Raw genomic sequence first — 18,581 nt, forward strand, 5'->3', positions numbered from 1 at the left:
TCAGACCTGTAGCCTGTAGTACAAATCCCAGCATCCCTTGTCAGACCTGTAGCCTATAGTACAAATCCCAGCATCCCTTGTCAGACCTGTAGCCTATAGTACAAATCCCAGCATCCCTTGTCAGACCTGCAGCCTGTAGTACAAATCCCAGCATCCCTTATCAGACCTGTAGCCTGTAGTACAAATCCCAGCATCCCTTGTCAGACCTGTAGCCTATAGTACAAATCCCAGCATCCCTTGTCAGGCCTGTAGCTTATAGTACAAATCCCAGCATCCCTTGTCAGACCTGCAGCCTATAGTACAAATCCCAGCATCCCTTACCAGACCTGTAGCCTGTAGTACAAATCCCAGCATCCCTTGTCAGACCTGTAGCCTGTAGTACAAATCCCAGCATCCCTTGTCACACCTGTAGCCTATAGTACAAATCCCAGCATCCCTTGTCAGACCTGTAGCCTATAGTACAAATCCCAGCATCCCTTGTTAGACCTGCAGCCTATAGTACAAATCCCAGCATCCCTTGCCAGACCTGTAGCTTGTAGTACAAATCCCAGCATCTCTTGTCAGACATGCTGCCTGTAGTACAAATCCCAGCATCCCTTGTCAGACCTGTAGCTTGTAGTACAAATCCCAGCATCCCTTGTCAGACCTGTTACCTGTAGTACAAATCTCAGCATCCCTTGTCAGACCTGCAGCCTGTACTACAAATCCCAGCATCCCTTATCAGACCTGTAGCCTGTAGTACAAATCCCAGCATCCCTTGTCAGACCTGTAGCCTATAGTACAAATCCCAGCATCCCTTGTCAGACCTGTAGCCTATAGTACAAATCCCAGCATCCCTTGTCAGACCTGCAGCCTGTAGTACAAATCCCAGCATCCCTTATCAGACCTGTAGCCTGTAGTACAAATCTCAGCATCCCTTGTCAGACCTGTAGCCTATAGTACAAATCCCAGCATCCCTTGTCAGACCTGTAGCCTATAGTACAAATCCCAGCATCCCTTGTCAGACCTGCAGCCTGTAGTACAAATCCCAGCATCCCTTATCAGACCTGTAGCCTGTAGTACAAATCCCAGCATCCCTTATCAGACCTGTAGCCTGTAGTACAAATCCCAGCATCCCTTGTCAGACCTGCAGCCTATAGTCCAAATCCCAGCATCCCTTGTCAGACCTGCAGCCTGTAGTACAAATCCCAGCATCCCTTATCAGACCTGTAGCCTGTAGTACAAATCCCAGCATCCCTTGTCAGACCTGTAGCCTATAGTACAAATCCCAGCATCCCTTGTCACACCTGTAGCCTATAGTACAAATCCCAGCATCCCTTGTCAGACCTGTAGCCTATAGTACAAATCCCAGCATCCCTTGTCAGACCTGCAGCCTATAGTACAAATCCCAGCATCCCTTGTCAGACCTGTAGCTTGTAGTACAAATCCCAGCATCTCTTGTCAGACATGCTGCCTGTAGTACAAATCCCAGCATCCCTTGTCAGACCTGTAGCTTGTAGTACAAATCCCAGCATCCCTTGTCAGACCTGCTGCCTATAGTACAAATCCCAGCATCCCTTGTCAGACGTGCTGCCTATAGTACAAATCCCAGCATCCTTTGTCACACCAGCAGCTTGTGGTCTTCTAACTGTTACTGACCTACAAATGCCAGTATCCCTTGTCAGACCTACATGAAGTCTTCTAGCTCTTAATGAACTACAAATCCCAGCATCCCTTGTTAGACCTGCAGCCTGTAGTCTTCTAACTGTTTCTGACCTACAAATCCCAGCATCCCTTGTCAGACCTACAGCCTGTAGTCAGGGGCGCTCCACCAATGAGGCGAGTTGAGACACTCGCCTCAGGCGGCAGCGCCCCCCTGGTTACCAGGGGCGGCAAAAATGCCGCTCCTGGTAACTAAGAGCCGAATTTCCGGTTTTCAACCCGGAAATTCGGCTCTTCTAGTGCAGAGAGCGCAATTGCGCTCTCTGCACTAGCGTCGTGCAGCGCCCCGACCCCCTCCTGCGCAGAAAATGTGAGCGCCGTGAGGAGGGGTCGGGGCGGCAACGGAAGGCCGCCTCATGCGGCATATAGGCGCGGATCGGCGCTGCCTGTAGTCTTCTAGCGCTTAATGAACTACAAGTCCCAGCATCCCTTGACAGACCAGCAGCTTGTGGTATTCTAACTGTAACTGACCTACAAATCCCAGCATCCCTTGTCAGACTTACAGCCTGTAGTCTTCTTGCTCTTAATGAACTACAAATCCTAGCATCCCTTGTCAGACCAGCAGCTTGTGGCGTTCTAACTGTTACTGACCTACAAATCCCAGCATCCCTTGTCAGACCTACTGCCTATAGTACAAATCCCAGCATCACTTGTCAGACCTGCTGCCTATAGTACAAATCCCAGCATCCCTTGTCAGACCTGTAGCCTATAGTACAAATCCCAGCATCCCTTGTCAGACCTGTAGCCTACAGTACAAATCCCAGCATCCTTTGTCACACCAGCAGCTTGTGGTCTTCTAACTGTTACTGACCTACAAATGCCAGTATCCCTTGTCAGACCTACATGTAGTCTTCTAGCTCTTAATGAACTACAAATCCCAGCATCCCTTGTTAGACCTGCAGCCTGTAGTCTTCTAACTGTTTCTGACCTACAAATCCCAGCATCCCTTGTCAGACCTACAGCCTGTAGTCTTCTAGCGCTTAATGAACTACAAGTCCCAGCATCCCTTGTCAGACCAGCAGCTTGTGGTATTCTAACTGTTACTGACCTACAAATCCCAGCATCCCTTGTCAGACCTACAGCCTGTAGTCTTCTTGCTCTTAATGAACTACAAATCCCAGCATCCCTTGTCAGACCAGCAGCTTGTGGTCTTCTAACTGTTACTGACCTACAAATCCCAGCATCCCTTGTCAGACCTGCAGCTTGTAGTACAACTCCCAGCATTCCTTGTCAGACTTGAAACCTGTAGTACAAATCCCAGCATCCCTTGTCAGACCTGTAGCCTATAGTACAAATCCCAGCATCACTTGTCAGACCTGTAGCCTATAGTACAAATCCCAGCATCCCTTGTCAGACCAGCAGCTTGTGGTCTTCTAACTGTTACTGACCTACAAATCCCAGCATCCCTTGTCAGACCTGCAGCATGTAGTACAACTCCCAGCATCCCTTGTCAGACTTGCAACCTGTAGGACAAATCCCAGCATCCCTTGTCAGACCTGTAGCCTATAGTACAAATCCCAGCATCCCTTGTCAGACCTGTAGCCTATAGTACAAATCCCAGCATCCCTTGTCAGACCTGTAGCCTATAGTACAAATCCCAGCATCCCTTGTCAGACCTGTAGCCTATAGTACAAATCCCAGCATCCCTTGTCACACCTGTAGCTTGTAGTACAAATCCCAGCATCCCTTGTCAGACCTGCTGCCTGTAGTACAAATCCCAGCATCCCTTGTCAGAACTGTAGCTTGTAGTACAAATCGAAGCATCCCTTGTCAGACCTGTAGCCTATAGTACAAATCCCAGCATCCCTTGTCAGACCTGTAGCCTATAGTACAAATCCCAGCATCCCTTGTCAGACCTGTAGCCTATAGTACAAATCCCAGCATCCCTTGTCACACCTGTAGCTTGTAGTACAAATCCCAGCATCCCTTGTCAGACCTGCTGCCTATAGTACAAATCCCAGCATCCCTTGTCAGAACTGTAGCTTGTAGTACAAATCCCAGCATCCCTTGTCAGACATGCTGCCTATAGTACAAATCCCAGCATCCCTTGTCAGACCTGTAGCTTGTAGTACAAATCCCAGCATCCCTTGTCAGACCTGTAGCCTATAGTACAAATCCCAGCATCCCTTGTCAGACCTGTAGCCTGTAGTACAAATCCCAGCATCCCTTGTCAGACCTGCTGCCTATAGTACAAATCCCAGCATCCCTTGTCAGACCTGTAGCCTATAGTACAAATCCCAGCATCCCTTGTCAGACCTGTAGCCTGTAGTACAAATCCCAGCATCCCTTGTCAGACCTGCTGCCTATAGTACAAATCCCAGCATCCCTTGTCAAACCTGTAGCCTATAGTACAAATCCCAGCATCCCTTGTTAGACCTGCAGCCTGTAGTCTTCTAACTGTTTCTGACCTACAAATCCCAGCATCCCTTGTCAGACCTACAGCCTGTAGTCTTCTAGCGCTTAATGAACTACAAGTCCCAGCATCCCTTGTCAGACCAGCAGCTTGTGGTATTCTAACTGTTACTGACCTACAAATCCCAGCATCCCTTGTCAGACCTACAGCCTGTAGTCTTCTTGCTCTTAATGAACTACAAATCCCAGCATCCCTTGTCAGACCAGCAGCTTGTGGTCTTCTAACTGTTACTGACCTACAAATCCCAGCATCCCTTGTCAGACCTGCAGCTTGTAGTACAACTCCCAGCATTCCTTGTCAGACTTGAAACCTGTAGTACAAATCCCAGCATCCCTTGTCAGACCTGTAGCCTATAGTACAAATCCCAGCATCCCTTGTCAGACCTGTAGCCTATAGTACAAATCCCAGCATCCCTTGTCAGACCTGTAGCCTATAGTACAAATCCCAGCATCCCTTGTCAGACCTGTAGCCTATAGTACAAGTCCCAGCATCCCTTGTCAGACCTGTAGCCTATAGTACAAATCCCAGCATCCTTTGTCGCACCAGCAGCTTGTGGTCTTCTAACTGTTACTGAACTACATATCCCAGCATCCCTTGTCAGACCTGTAGCCTACAGTACAAACCCCAGCATCCTTTGTCAGACCTGTAGCTTGTAGTACAAATCCCAGCATCCCTTGTCAGACCTGCTGCCTATAGTACAAATCCCAGCATCCCTTGTCAGACCTGTAGCCTATAGTACAAATCCCAGCATCCCTTGTCAGACCTGTAGCTTGTAGTACAAATCCCAGCATCCCTTGTCAGACCTGCTGCCTATAGTACAAATCCCAGCATCCCTTGTCAGACCTGTAGCCTATGGTACAAATCCCAGCATCCCTTGTCAGACCTGTAGCCTATAGTACAAATCCCAGCATCCCTTGTCAGACCTGTAGCCTATAGTACAAATCCCAGCATCCCTTGTCAGACCTGTAGCCTATAGTACAAATCCCAGCATCCCTTGTCAGACCTGTAGCCTATAGTACAAATCCCAGCATCCTTTGTTGCACCAGCAGCTTGTGGTCTTCTAACTGTTACTGAACTACAAATCCCAGCATCCCTTGTCAGACCTGTAGCCTACAGTACAAATCCCAGCATCCTTTGTCACACCAGCAGCTTGTGGTCTTCTAACTGTTACTGACCTACAAATCCCAGCATCCCTTGTCAGACCTGTAGCCTATAGTACAAATCCCAGCATCCCTTGTCAGACCTATAGCCTATAGTACAAATCCCAGCATCCCTTGTCAGACCTGTAGTCTTCTAGCTCTTAATGAACTACAAATCCCAGCATCCCTTGTTGGACCTGCAGCCTGTAGTCTTCTAACTGTTTCATCCCAGCATCCCTTGTCAGACCTACATGTAGTCTTCTAGTTCTTAATGAACTACAAATCCCAGCATCCCTTGTCAGACCTGCAGCCTGTAGCACAAATCCCAGCATCCCTTGTCAGACCTGTAGCCTATAGTACAAATCCCAGCATCCCTTGTCAGACCTGCAACCTGTGTTCTTTTAGTTGTTGCTGACCTACAAATCCCAATATCCCTTGTCAGACCTGCAGCCTGTAGTCTTCTTGCTCTTAATGAACTACAAATCCCAGCATCCCTTGGTAGAACAGCAGCTTGTGGTTTTCTATCTGAAACTGAACTACAAATCCCAGCATCCCTTGTCAGACCTGCAGCCTGTAGTCTTCTAGCTCTTATGAACTACTAATCCCAGCATCCCTTGTCAGACCTGTAGCCTATAGTACAAATCCCAGCATCCCTTGTCAGACCTGTAGCCTGTAGTACAAATCCCAGCATCCCTTGTCAGACCTGCTGCCTATAGTACAAATCCCAGCATCCCTTGTCAAACCTGTAGCCTATAGTACAAATCCCAGCATCCCTTGTTAGACCTGCAGCCTGTAGTCTTCTAACTGTTTCTGACCTACAAATCCCAGCATCCCTTGTCAGACCTACAGCCTGTAGTCTTCTAGCGCTTAATGAACTACAAGTCCCAGCATCCCTTGTCAGACCAGCAGCTTGTGGTATTCTAACTGTTACTGACCTACAAATCCCAGCATCCCTTGTCAGACCTACAGCCTGTAGTCTTCTTGCTCTTAATGAACTACAAATCCCAGCATCCCTTGTCAGACCAGCAGCTTGTGGTCTTCTAACTGTTACTGACCTACAAATCCCAGCATCCCTTGTCAGACCTGCAGCTTGTAGTACAACTCCCAGCATTCCTTGTCAGACTTGAAACCTGTAGTACAAATCCCAGCATCCCTTGTCAGACCTGTAGCCTATAGTACAAATCCCAGCATCCCTTGTCAGACCTGTAGCCTATAGTACAAATCCCAGCATCCCTTGTCAGACCTGTAGCCTATAGTACAAATCCCAGCATCCCTTGTCAGACCTGTAGCCTATAGTACAAGTCCCAGCATCCCTTGTCAGACCTGTAGCCTATAGTACAAATCCCAGCATCCTTTGTCGCACCAGCAGCTTGTGGTCTTCTAACTGTTACTGAACTACATATCCCAGCATCCCTTGTCAGACCTGTAGCCTACAGTACAAACCCCAGCATCCTTTGTCAGACCTGTAGCTTGTAGTACAAATCCCAGCATCCCTTGTCAGACCTGCTGCCTATAGTACAAATCCCAGCATCCCTTGTCAGACCTGTAGCCTATAGTACAAATCCCAGCATCCCTTGTCAGACCTGTAGCTTGTAGTACAAATCCCAGCATCCCTTGTCAGACCTGCTGCCTATAGTACAAATCCCAGCATCCCTTGTCAGACCTGTAGCCTATGGTACAAATCCCAGCATCCCTTGTCAGACCTGTAGCCTATAGTACAAATCCCAGCATCCCTTGTCAGACCTGTAGCCTATAGTACAAATCCCAGCATCCCTTGTCAGACCTGTAGCCTATAGTACAAATCCCAGCATCCCTTGTCAGACCTGTAGCCTATAGTACAAATCCCAGCATCCTTTGTTGCACCAGCAGCTTGTGGTCTTCTAACTGTTACTGAACTACAAATCCCAGCATCCCTTGTCAGACCTGTAGCCTACAGTACAAATCCCAGCATCCTTTGTCACACCAGCAGCTTGTGGTCTTCTAACTGTTACTGACCTACAAATCCCAGCATCCCTTGTCAGACCTGTAGCCTATAGTACAAATCCCAGCATCCCTTGTCAGACCTATAGCCTATAGTACAAATCCCAGCATCCCTTGTCAGACCTGTAGTCTTCTAGCTCTTAATGAACTACAAATCCCAGCATCCCTTGTTGGACCTGCAGCCTGTAGTCTTCTAACTGTTTCATCCCAGCATCCCTTGTCAGACCTACATGTAGTCTTCTAGTTCTTAATGAACTACAAATCCCAGCATCCCTTGTCAGACCTGCAGCCTGTAGCACAAATCCCAGCATCCCTTGTCAGACCTGTAGCCTATAGTACAAATCCCAGCATCCCTTGTCAGACCTGCAACCTGTGTTCTTTTAGTTGTTGCTGACCTACAAATCCCAATATCCCTTGTCAGACCTGCAGCCTGTAGTCTTCTTGCTCTTAATGAACTACAAATCCCAGCATCCCTTGGTAGAACAGCAGCTTGTGGTTTTCTATCTGAAACTGAACTACAAATCCCAGCATCCCTTGTCAGACCTGCAGCCTGTAGTCTTCTAGCTCTTATGAACTACTAATCCCAGCATCCCTTGTCAGACCTGTAGCCTATAGTACAAATCCCAGCATCCCTTGTCAGACCTGTAGCCTGTAGTACAAATCCCAGCATCCCTTGTCAGACCTGTAGCCTATAGTACAATTCCCAGCATCCCTTGTCACTTCCAGAAGTAGATGTGTGTATTGGCAATACTCGCACCTGGGCGTTTTTTGCGCCTGGGCGAAATCGCTTATATTATTTTAATGCGTCTTGGCAATTTTACGCCTGCGCGAAAAAATAACTTGTACATGCGCCCAAGTGAATAAACACCAGGGAATTGTGATGTTTAAACTGCGCTGGTGTGTTTGAACAGAGAGCCAATGAGCATTTAAACTCTAGTTATTTCTAATAATTATTTAGGCATTTAACCCTAGCCTGGTTATTTTGTAGAGTCACTAAGTTTCAACAAAATCAATAGCAATTTTTAGGTAAGTTACTTAGACAAGTGCCACACCACCTACCAAAATCTGGATGAGGGTCACTCATATTGTAAATATAAAGACAATGGCCAAAATACTATATATAGACAAACAGAGCTGAAGACCAAAAAGGGGGGGGGGACATCCCTTGTCAGACCTGCAGCCTATAGTACAAATCCCAGCATCCCTTGTCAGACCTGCAGACTATAGTACAAATCCCAGCATCACTTGTCAGACCTGTAGCCTATATTACAAATCCCAGCATCCCTTGTCAGACCTGTAGTCTATAGTACAAATCCCAGCAGCCCTTGTCAGACCTGCAGCCTGTAGCCTTCTAGCTCTTAATGAACTACAACTCGCAGCATCCCTTGTCAGACCAGCAGCTTGTGGTATTCTAACTGTTACTTACCTACAAATCCCAGCATCCCTTGTCAGACCTGTAGCCTATAGTACAAATCCCAGCATCCCTTGTCAGACCTGTAGCCTATAGTACAAATCCCAGGATCCCTTGTCAGACTTGTAGCCTATAGTACAAATCCCAGCATCCCTTTTCAGACCTGCAGCCTATTGTCTTCAAACTGTTATTGAACTACAAATCCCAGTATCCCTTGTCAGACCTGCTGCCTGTACTAGTCCTTTTACTGTGATATCATGATGTTGAGAGGCTGCATTTCAGCAGGGACTGGGCCTCATATTATAATAGAGAGAAGAATGGATGTTGCCAATGCAGGGAAATGCTGCAATCTGTCTAATTTCATTTCATTTAAAGGGGAACTTTACTTTAATGCTGTTAATGCAAAAGGAAAAACTGATGCTAAATTTAGTTTTTTTGCCAATGGATATCAGATTTCAGAATTTATGGTCAGAATAAAAATAACAGATAAAACAGATAAACAATATACATTAGTTTAGGGTTTGTTTTTGGTACAATGGGAGAATTGGTTGAGGGTGTGAATACTTATATGAGGCAGTGAATCCTGATAAGTATAACAGAGAGGGCTGGTGTATGTGAGCTCACAATCTCTTCTTTCTTTCTTTGTCCCCACACAGTGAGATTTCCGAGCGACGAAGCGTTTTCATAGCGTTTTCGAAGCGATTTTCCGAGTGATTTCAGAGATTTTTTATAGAGATATTCAGTGATATTCCATCTGATTTTTGGCGTTTGGAAAAACATCTTCCTTTGACGTCAGCTGATATCTCTTTATAACCCAACAGCTCTTTTAAGAGCTAAAAAACTTGGCGCAATGCCTTTCTGCGCCCCCTGGAGGAAGGTAAGGCAACTGCTACTGTTTCATCTGAATTAAGGGTTTTGCTGTATAGAGAACAGATACAGATAAAGTATAGAATGTAATAGAATCTTTCTCTTCTCCTTCAGCCACAGGCAGAGTCCAGATCCCTCTCCGAGATTTATAAGGTGAGTAGAAAGGAGGGTAAAACACTCGCTGCTACTGCCGGGAGTGAGACATGTTTTGTACCCTGGGGAATATTATGTTATCAATAAAATCCTTCTTTTTTCTATTTTATTTTCCAGCCTCCTGATGGTCGGCTGACCAAGGATTTGCTTCTTGGAGTGGGCGGCACCGGAGACGTCTACAAGGTAAGGGACCAACCAATTCCTAGAGAGTAGGGGAACTGAACAAGATTGTGATCACTACACACAATCACACAATGATTTAGGCAGACATATCAAGCTTCTGGTTTGGGGGCTGCATTAGACTCTCTCTTTCCTACTTGTATATAAGTTAACCTTTCTGTCTGTATTACAGGGACGACACCATCGTAAAGGCGTGGTAGCGGTGAAGATCGCCAACATCAGCCGAGTACTGTATCTTTATAATTCCAATAATTATATATCTATCCTATTTGTGTAGTTGCCTATGTGAGCTAAAGGGATTTCTATTATTCCATTCCAGGATGAAGAGTCAGTCTGCAGGGAGCTGAAGTTTCTCCAGCAGTTCGGAGGCCACAAGAACATCGCCTCTTACTATGGAGCCTACTACAGGGCTCCACTCACAGAGTGCTCATCGGAGCTCTTGGAAGTAAGACATTATTTACTGTATCATGTTCATTCCTCTTGTGCCAAAGCAATCTCCACTGGTAGTGATAGAATACATGACCTTAAATAATTTCTGTATATTGCAGGTTGTTCTCGAGTTCTGTGGTGGAGGCTCTCTCTTCAACCTCATCCACAAGACCAATGGCCAATCCCTGAAGGAGACCTGGATTGGCTATGTCTGCAAGGAGGTTTTAAAGGTAAGGCCATATTACCCCTTTAGGACTCTTCTTTAATTGCATAAATTATATGTACAATCTCTTTGTTGGAAATGTTTAGTCTTATGCCTGTGATAGTCTTATAACCTACATCTCAATCTCCCCAGGGGCTGCACCACATCCACAAGAACCGGGCCGTTCATAGAGACATCAAGAGCCTGAACATCATGCTCACAGAGACGGCCAAAGTGAAGATCAGTGAGTAAAACTTACACTTATAAGAGTAATGGATGGCGGGGAGCTTCTGCGAATATGGAGTCAGGGGGTTTCATAATTCAGGTTTCTAACTTATTGTGGTTAAACAAGTTATTTTGCATTAATAGAGTCTATCTGTCATTTCAGTCGACTTTGGAAACAGCTGGGACCTGGACCCGCAGACTGGATTGTGCCACGAAGCAGACGGGACTGCACATTGGATGGCACCCGAGGCCATAAGGCAGAAGGGCCAGCGCCTGGCGTACGACACCAAAGTATGTTGTACTTATAATACTTGTAACAACACGGAGCATTTACTTATCAGTGTTAATGGGACTTAGAAGCAGTAATTTTCTCATGAAGAGAAAGGAGTTATTCCGAAACGTTGGGTTTCTTAACTTTTTGCACAATGTGTCTGCTTTAATATATTTGCTCATTTGCATTGTGACACTGGTGTTATGTACTGTAACTGCTATTGTTTGTAATGGAGATGTATTGCTGTATACACGTTTATATATAATAAAGCATTTTTTCACTTTTACATATACCATGATGTGTTCATTTATTAGGGTGTTCATTGGGCTATTTTGGAAGTTCTATTCCGTTCTGTTTTGACCATAATTGAGCTAAGGAGAATGGCGTGTACTTTTGCACCCATGATAATATATGTATATGTCTCTAAAAGAGAATTGTATAAGTGTAGCCTTTTTACTTAGATTTTATTAAACACCCACTAACCCAATTACCTCCTTCTAATGCTCTGTTGTGTGTCTTTTGCAGTGTGACATCTGGTCGCTGGGGATAACCGCCATCGAAATGGCCGAGGGAAAAGCACGTAAGTGAATCACAACAATTGTGGCTACTTTATTTTATACATTGAGCAGCAGAGGTTCTATATCAGAATGGGAGGAATTTGGGGTGATCTGCTATTTCCAGCAAAAAAAACTTTTTCTATAGATTAAATAAATAACTTATAGACATGTTTGATGGGCCTGATATATATGTTTTCAACTTTTAGCATATGCAGATCAATACCCCGTGGAGCACATTATAAGAGAAGCCCAACCACCGAAGCTTCAATCAAACAGATGGTGAGTCAATCCCAGCTCATGTCATTGTACATTGTACCTGTGCCTGCAGACATGGAACTCCCCACATTTTCTTATTAACACTTGGGACATTTGGCAACATCTATATCCACTTAGCCGCTTCCACAGTCTGCCGTCACCATGCCCATTGTCTATACAAATTTGGGATAATGGGGAGATTTCAGTTTCAGCTCAGGGGGATGTGTATTTTGTTTAAATGCCTCCTAAATATAAATAGAGGTTTTTCTACTGCAGACTTTAAATGTGGCAGGGATATGTGTGTTTTCAGGGAAATATAGGTGGATGCAGAGCAGATATGATATATTTTATGTATATAATCACTGTCTATGTTTCAGGGGCATAACAGTATAAAAATGGGCCCCACTACTGTGAGATTACAGACCATGTGCACTATGGTACAGTCAGGAGAGGGTGTGGGAAAATCACAGGACCTTACCTTGTCCCTCATAGCCTTATAGACATCTAGATTTGCCACTGATATCCTTTGTTATACCCTTGTTGACCAGTTTGGGATAGTGGTGGGGAATCTTGGGTTGGGGAACACTTGTATGCATGTATGTATAACTTTATTTGTAAAGCGTTGTTAAGGAGCCACCGCGATGTACAGTGCATAAAAGTACAATAAATAAAAGTATACAAGGGGAGACAAATCACATAATAAATATATACAGAATCATAGGACAAAGAGCTTAAGTGCTATGTGTTAAATGACATAGTGGGAAAGAGGTACCTGCCCCGTAGAGCTTACAGTCTAAGTGGATGGGAGGCTAACATACAAGTACAAATTGGAGATGAAAAAGTGCACAAGGTAAGGCATAGTCAGTAAGACTTTGGGAGAAGATTTCTATAATGCTGTAATACTATGGGTCTCACTTCTCCCTAAAGAGATCAAATCAAAATAGATAGATAAATAGAGGGATAGATAGATGATATATTGAGGGATAGATAGTTAGTTAGATATATTGATAGATACAGGGATAGCTAGATAGATAGATAGATAGATAGATAGATAGATAGATAGATAGATAGATAGATAGATAGATAGATAGATAGACAGACAGATAGAGAGATAGATTGATAGATGATGGATAGATAGATGATAGATAGATGATAGATAGATAGATAGATAGATAGATAGATAGATAGATAGATAGATAGATAGATGATAAATATATGATAGCTAGATGATGGATAGATAAAGGGATAGATAGGTATAAGGGATAGACAGATAGATAAATAGAGGGATAGAAAGATGATATATGATAGATAGACAGAGAGATAGATATATTGCAAAATATATGTATATTCTGGAGTATAGCTAATGGTTCCTGGGTAAAAGCTTCTGGAATCTCTTTTTTTCCAGGTCACAACGTTTTGTGTCCTTCTTGGAGTCCTGTCTGAAGAAGGATCCTTCGGAGAGAGGGAGTGCTGAGGAACTCCTGCAGCACCCATTCATCACCCAACTGCCACCTAAGAAGATCAGGGCTGAGATTGAAGAACATCTCCGGACTCTGCAGAACCTGCCAGCCAAGAAAGGTGAGGGAATCCATTATATTTGATACGACTGCACCATCACACAGTGTAACTCAACAGCTGCAAGAGTTGGTTTTATTATAATGGCACTGGGAATAATAAACTTGTTTTAAGGGGTACTTTAGCTTAATATTATATTTTAGTATAATGGTGACAATGGCGTTCTAAGACAATTTGCATTTCGTCTTCATTTTTTTGTTTATGAATCATATACAAGCTCTAATTAGAATTCATGAATCACAAATATGATTTTTCCCTATACAGGACCGAAGGCTCTCTGGACCCTGAAGCTGCAGCGTGCTTGTGTCTTCTGCACACAGACATCGGCAGAGCAAGAAGCAGCTCTGCAAATGGCCCTGGAGGGCTTCTCCTGTGATTGATCTTGTGGCCAACAACATCAACAGCCCAGAATGAGTTTCCTGAATCACAGCCGAGGAAAAAGAAACATCCACAGGGTAAGGTCCCATCTCCATTCAGTATCCCTGTACAATGGTTCTCAGCTGGTAGACAAATAACTATTTGATCCCCTGCTGCCTAGTGGCTACATTGGAAGGACCTGAATCCTCACTGTGCACAAGAGGTGGGTTTCGGCTAGAAGATGCTCAAGTTTACATTTCTTGGTCACAATCCTCCCCATGTGTAAAACAAATAAACACACCGGGCAGTAGGGGCTGAATCAAGGTTTTCTGTGCTGATGGACATTAACCTCACTGCAGCAGTCGCACAATAACACAATAGGGTAGAATGCGATTGAGAAGGCTCAGGCATTATTTCCTATTCCCACAGCCAGTGCATTTATTTCTAAAAGGACCATCAGCCTGGGAGAAAAACTCCTTAACATGTTGGAACCCCTAATGAATAAGGCTTGTGCATAAATGCAATGCCTCTGAATGAGAATTAATTATGATCTATTACTGACTGATATTTTTTTCTCATACAGATCCAGTGGTGTCTGCAGCTCCACCAGCAACATCTTCTTTCAAGCTGATGCAATTCAGAAAGTACACCTACAACTACACCAGCAGGGACTTGATCTCCTTCTGCAGCTCCATGATTATATCCTTTTCAGACTACCACATCTCCACCAGTGGTGTCTTTGCTCCAGTTTACATCACTCCACCCACACACATCTCCACCTCACTTTCCAGCTGCCATAGTTCCTTCCATCTTTCTTTTTTTGCAGACTATTACAACTTCAACATCTTGCCTTAAGCATCTACATTTCACAAAACCATAGCTCCAACGTTCATATCCACCTCTACAGCTCCACTAGCAGCATTCACATTTTAAAACACCATAGCTCCACTATTAGGACCTTAGTTTTCATTAGTATCCAATTACCACATCTCCACCCAAGGACTTTTCATTTAATTTTAGCTCCACCACCAGCCCTTATCCCATATTTTACCTCTACCCGCAAGCCCTGTACTTGTGCTATTCCACCAATATCTTATTATTATTATATTATTATTATATTATTATTATTATTATTATATTATTAACATATCATCAAGAGTTTCTCCTCTTTAAAATATCTTTTAATCCTTGCCCTTCTTCCTGCACCTCCATTGGTTCTTCCATTCCACCAATACCAAGACATTTAGTCACACCACACAGCACACATTAAAATGCTGCCCCCTACACAGAGGCTTCTCTTCTCCACTTTTTCTTTTGCCTCCCTCCCCTGCAATCTCCTAACCCTAATTCCTCAGTGCTTTCTCCTGTTCAAATTCTTTCCTTTCTAAATTCTATCCTTTCAAGCCTTCCACTCAACAACCAGTCACATCTCCTACTCTAAATCCTGACATAAACTCTTAGTAGTGACACTGATATAAACTTTTAGTACAAGTTGATCCAGGGACTTGTCCGATTGCCCTTTGGGAGTCAGGAAGGAATTTTTCCCCCTCTGAGGCAAATTGGCTCTGGCTTCAGATGGGGTTTTTGCCTTCCTCTGGATCAACTACTAAATAGGAAGATCCCTTTTACACTAAAACTTGAACCAAATGGATGTGAGTCCTTCCCAACTTAAATTAGTATGAATTAATCTAAAATACATAAATTTAACATCCAATTTATAAATAAATATGTTAATACACATTTAATTGGTGTTCTTGCATTTTTTATAGTTCTATAGTATTGTCAGGGAACAGTACAGAGGAGGGAGACCTCTAGTGCAAGGGAAAAGGGTCACTGAAAAGTTAAGGTGGAATCAAGAGGCAAGGGTGGGAGAAATTGGTGAAAGGAGATGCTAAGGATGAAGAAATATAAGAAGGGGATAACCATGTCTGAACCCAGTCCTACTGATCTGCACTGATGTCAGAGGTTTGGTCAATCAATCACATACAAATGATATGTAGTGTATATAAACATATCACTGGGATTAGTACATTATGGGACTGGGTTCAGAAGGTGCTGACTTATTAATGTTATTTTGTGCCTAGCAGGGACTTGGATATACATGTCACTGCCATTAGTATCCTTTGGACCAAGGAGAAATAGACTCATTGGGTCTAGAAAGAGCTGACCCATAAACATGCCACTATCATTAGAAGACATTTGTCCCATGATAAAGTTGCCTTTGGCATTATTTGGGCAGAGGAAGGGCCAGGTCTGTGTGATGTTTCATTGGGCATCAGTCCATCCCGTGATTGGTCTACTGATAACAGGTGGGATATTAATGGCCACTGGAAATTCAAGGAGCCCTGAGCCAAAGTAAGACATACATAATTTATTCTACGTTTTGATTCGTAGTGAATATTTTACCATAGTACCCTGCTCCCCAGAGGTTCACTGCACATATCACTCCCTTTAGGAAAATGGGATTTTTTAGGCCAGAAAGAACATAGCAGATAAAGTTCCATGAATTGCCTCATGTGTTTCTACGGTGAGAGATGACCTTACAGGAAAACTTAAAGCATAAGTAAACCTTTAAAATAAATGAATGTAAAATTGACGAGGGGGGTTATTCTAAAACATTTTGCAAAGTGCATTCATTATTTATTGTTTTATTCCAAGATATTAAGGGATACATGTAGTGTTAATATGAATGAATTTTGTTTCAACAGCGCCACCTGCTGTTTCGATTCCAAATACTTGGGAATGTCAAACAAAAAAAATATTTTTTTTGCCTCATTAAAGAAAACATAATTCTAAGCAACTTTGCTATATACATTCATTGCAAATTGTACATGGCTTTTTAGTTTTTATATATGTATACAGTGTTTGTCAGTCCCTCTCTAGTCTCTGCACTGGCGGCTCAGACTGATGATACAATGTAAGACAAGGCAGATGATTAACAGACCTGTCTTTGCTGGGGAACTAAGACTTTTGCAACATTGTTAAAAAAAAGTAACAAGCGGGCGTTAAAGGGGTGGTTTACCTTTAAGGTAACTTTTATTATGTTATAGAATGGCCAATTGTAAGCAACTTTTCAATCGGTGTTCATTATTTATTTTTTATAGTTGTATAGTTATTTGCCTTTTACTTCCCACACTTTGTAGCTTTCAAATGGGCGTCACTGACTCCCTTCTAAAAAATGCTCTGTAAGGCTACAAATGTATTGTTATTATTACTTTTTATTACTGATCCTTCTATTCAGGCCCTCTCCTATTCATATTCCAGTCTCTTATTCAAATAAAGGCATTATTGCTAGGGTTGCTAGGCCCAGACATTATTTGATATCCAAAATTTAGTATGAGTTGTTTTTCAACTCTATATAGCATTTCAATTAAAGGGGCAGTAGAACCCCTTGTTCAACATGAATTCAAGGGCACTTACTGATAATACTTTCTGCTTATCCTAAGGGTAAGGACACACTGGACGATTTGTCGCCAACGTTTTTAAAAAGCAAATCGTGGCGACATATCGCTCGTTTTGTCTCTGAACAAAACCAAATGAAAGACGCCAGCTCCTGTGCCCACAGCGCGTTTGTGAATCGCCTGTAGCTCCAAAACGCACTGAGACCCTTTTCCGAGCGATTTATCAGAAATAGCATGTACTTAGAAAAGCACTGAAATCTCCTAGACACGCACACACATACAGATAAGTAGCAGCAATTGTATTCAAATTACAATGCGAACGCAATGACGCAAGAACGCAAGCACGTAAAGACGCCAGGTTACAGCGGGAAGCACAAACCGTTTCCGGTTTGGGTGGAGCACGTACCGCACATAGTAATGGGATACAAATCGATCTGTGCCAATAGTCGCTGTGAATCGTCTGTTCAAAAAAGACGATCGTCTTGTCGCCGCGATTTACTTTTTTAAAACGTTGGCGACAAATCGTCCAGTGTGTCCTTACCCTAAATAGTTACAGTTGTATCTTTGCTTATCTTATCTTAAATTGGTAAAAAAGTATCCAAGTGCAGCTGCTCCCTGTTCTAGACTCTGCCAAAAGTCTCTTATTTTAATTAAGCTTCAGAAAAGTTGTGCCTTTTTCTTGAGTCAAAGTCGAGACATTTCAGTAAGAAACACAGAGCTACGGGCTGAGCTGTCATAATCGGGACTGTCCTGCAGAAAATGGGACAGTTTGGCGGTATGGAATGATGTCATGCGCATGCGTATACCGTGTCATAACTAGATATTACTGGGCCCCACAGCAAATTATTTTTCAGGCACCAAAATGTCTAGAGGTTTACTTGTTTTACCAATATTTATTGAAATTGTATATGAATCAGGGCCTCATGAGGCCCCTATAATTCCTGGGCCCCTCTGCAGCTGCAGGGTCTGCTTCCTCTATAGTTACGCCCCCCTTCTGAAGCCACAGAAACTGTGTACGCACATTGGTTTTTTGCCACGAATCGTGGAAGATCGTCAGGGGGGCAATGTGTTAGACTACAAAATCCGGAAACTGTAGTTGCTCTGCCTCTTTCCATTGCAGCACTTCACTAGGGTTGCCACCTGGCCGGTATTTCACCGGCCTACCCGGTAAAATACCAGCCATGGCCAGGGCTGGTATAACAATTTTACTGGTAAATTTGTGATCACCAGTCAAACTGCTCCCGACCTGCTTTGGCCTCTGATGCACCCCCAACTCACCCCTTTCTTCCCTTTAGAGGATACAATACTTATAGCTTGCACGTTCCCGACTCAGGTCTGCCCCTCGTCATCATGACCCTGCCCCTGTGACATCACAACCCTGCCGCTGTCGATCCACCACCTCATAGACCGGCCCTCTACCCTTGCCAGTAAACTTTTAACAAAAAGGTGGCAACCCTTCACGTCA

The 18,581-nt window shown here is 43.8% G+C and overlaps 1 protein-coding gene across 1 annotated transcript; it reads left to right on the forward strand.

Moving 5' to 3' along the window:
* Positions 1 to 9,758: 9,758 nt before the first annotated feature.
* LOC121398200 (mitogen-activated protein kinase kinase kinase kinase 4-like) lies at positions 9,759 to 14,543 on the forward strand. The gene is made up of 11 exons (XM_041577048.1): positions 9,759 to 9,847; positions 10,017 to 10,070; positions 10,164 to 10,289; positions 10,393 to 10,503; positions 10,629 to 10,719; positions 10,864 to 10,991; positions 11,497 to 11,551; positions 11,735 to 11,807; positions 13,189 to 13,361; positions 13,623 to 13,813; positions 14,299 to 14,543. The coding sequence occupies exons 5-10, from the start codon at positions 10,689 to 10,691 to the stop codon at positions 13,736 to 13,738; spliced, it is 576 nt and encodes a 191-aa protein (XP_041432982.1). The 5' UTR covers positions 9,759 to 9,847; positions 10,017 to 10,070; positions 10,164 to 10,289; positions 10,393 to 10,503; positions 10,629 to 10,688; the 3' UTR covers positions 13,739 to 13,813; positions 14,299 to 14,543.
* The last annotated feature ends 4,038 nt before the right edge of the window (positions 14,544 to 18,581 follow it).

This window comes from Xenopus laevis, chromosome 9_10L (genome assembly GCF_017654675.1).
Source record: "Xenopus laevis strain J_2021 chromosome 9_10L, Xenopus_laevis_v10.1, whole genome shotgun sequence".
Lineage (NCBI taxonomy): Eukaryota > Metazoa > Chordata > Amphibia > Anura > Pipidae > Xenopus > Xenopus laevis.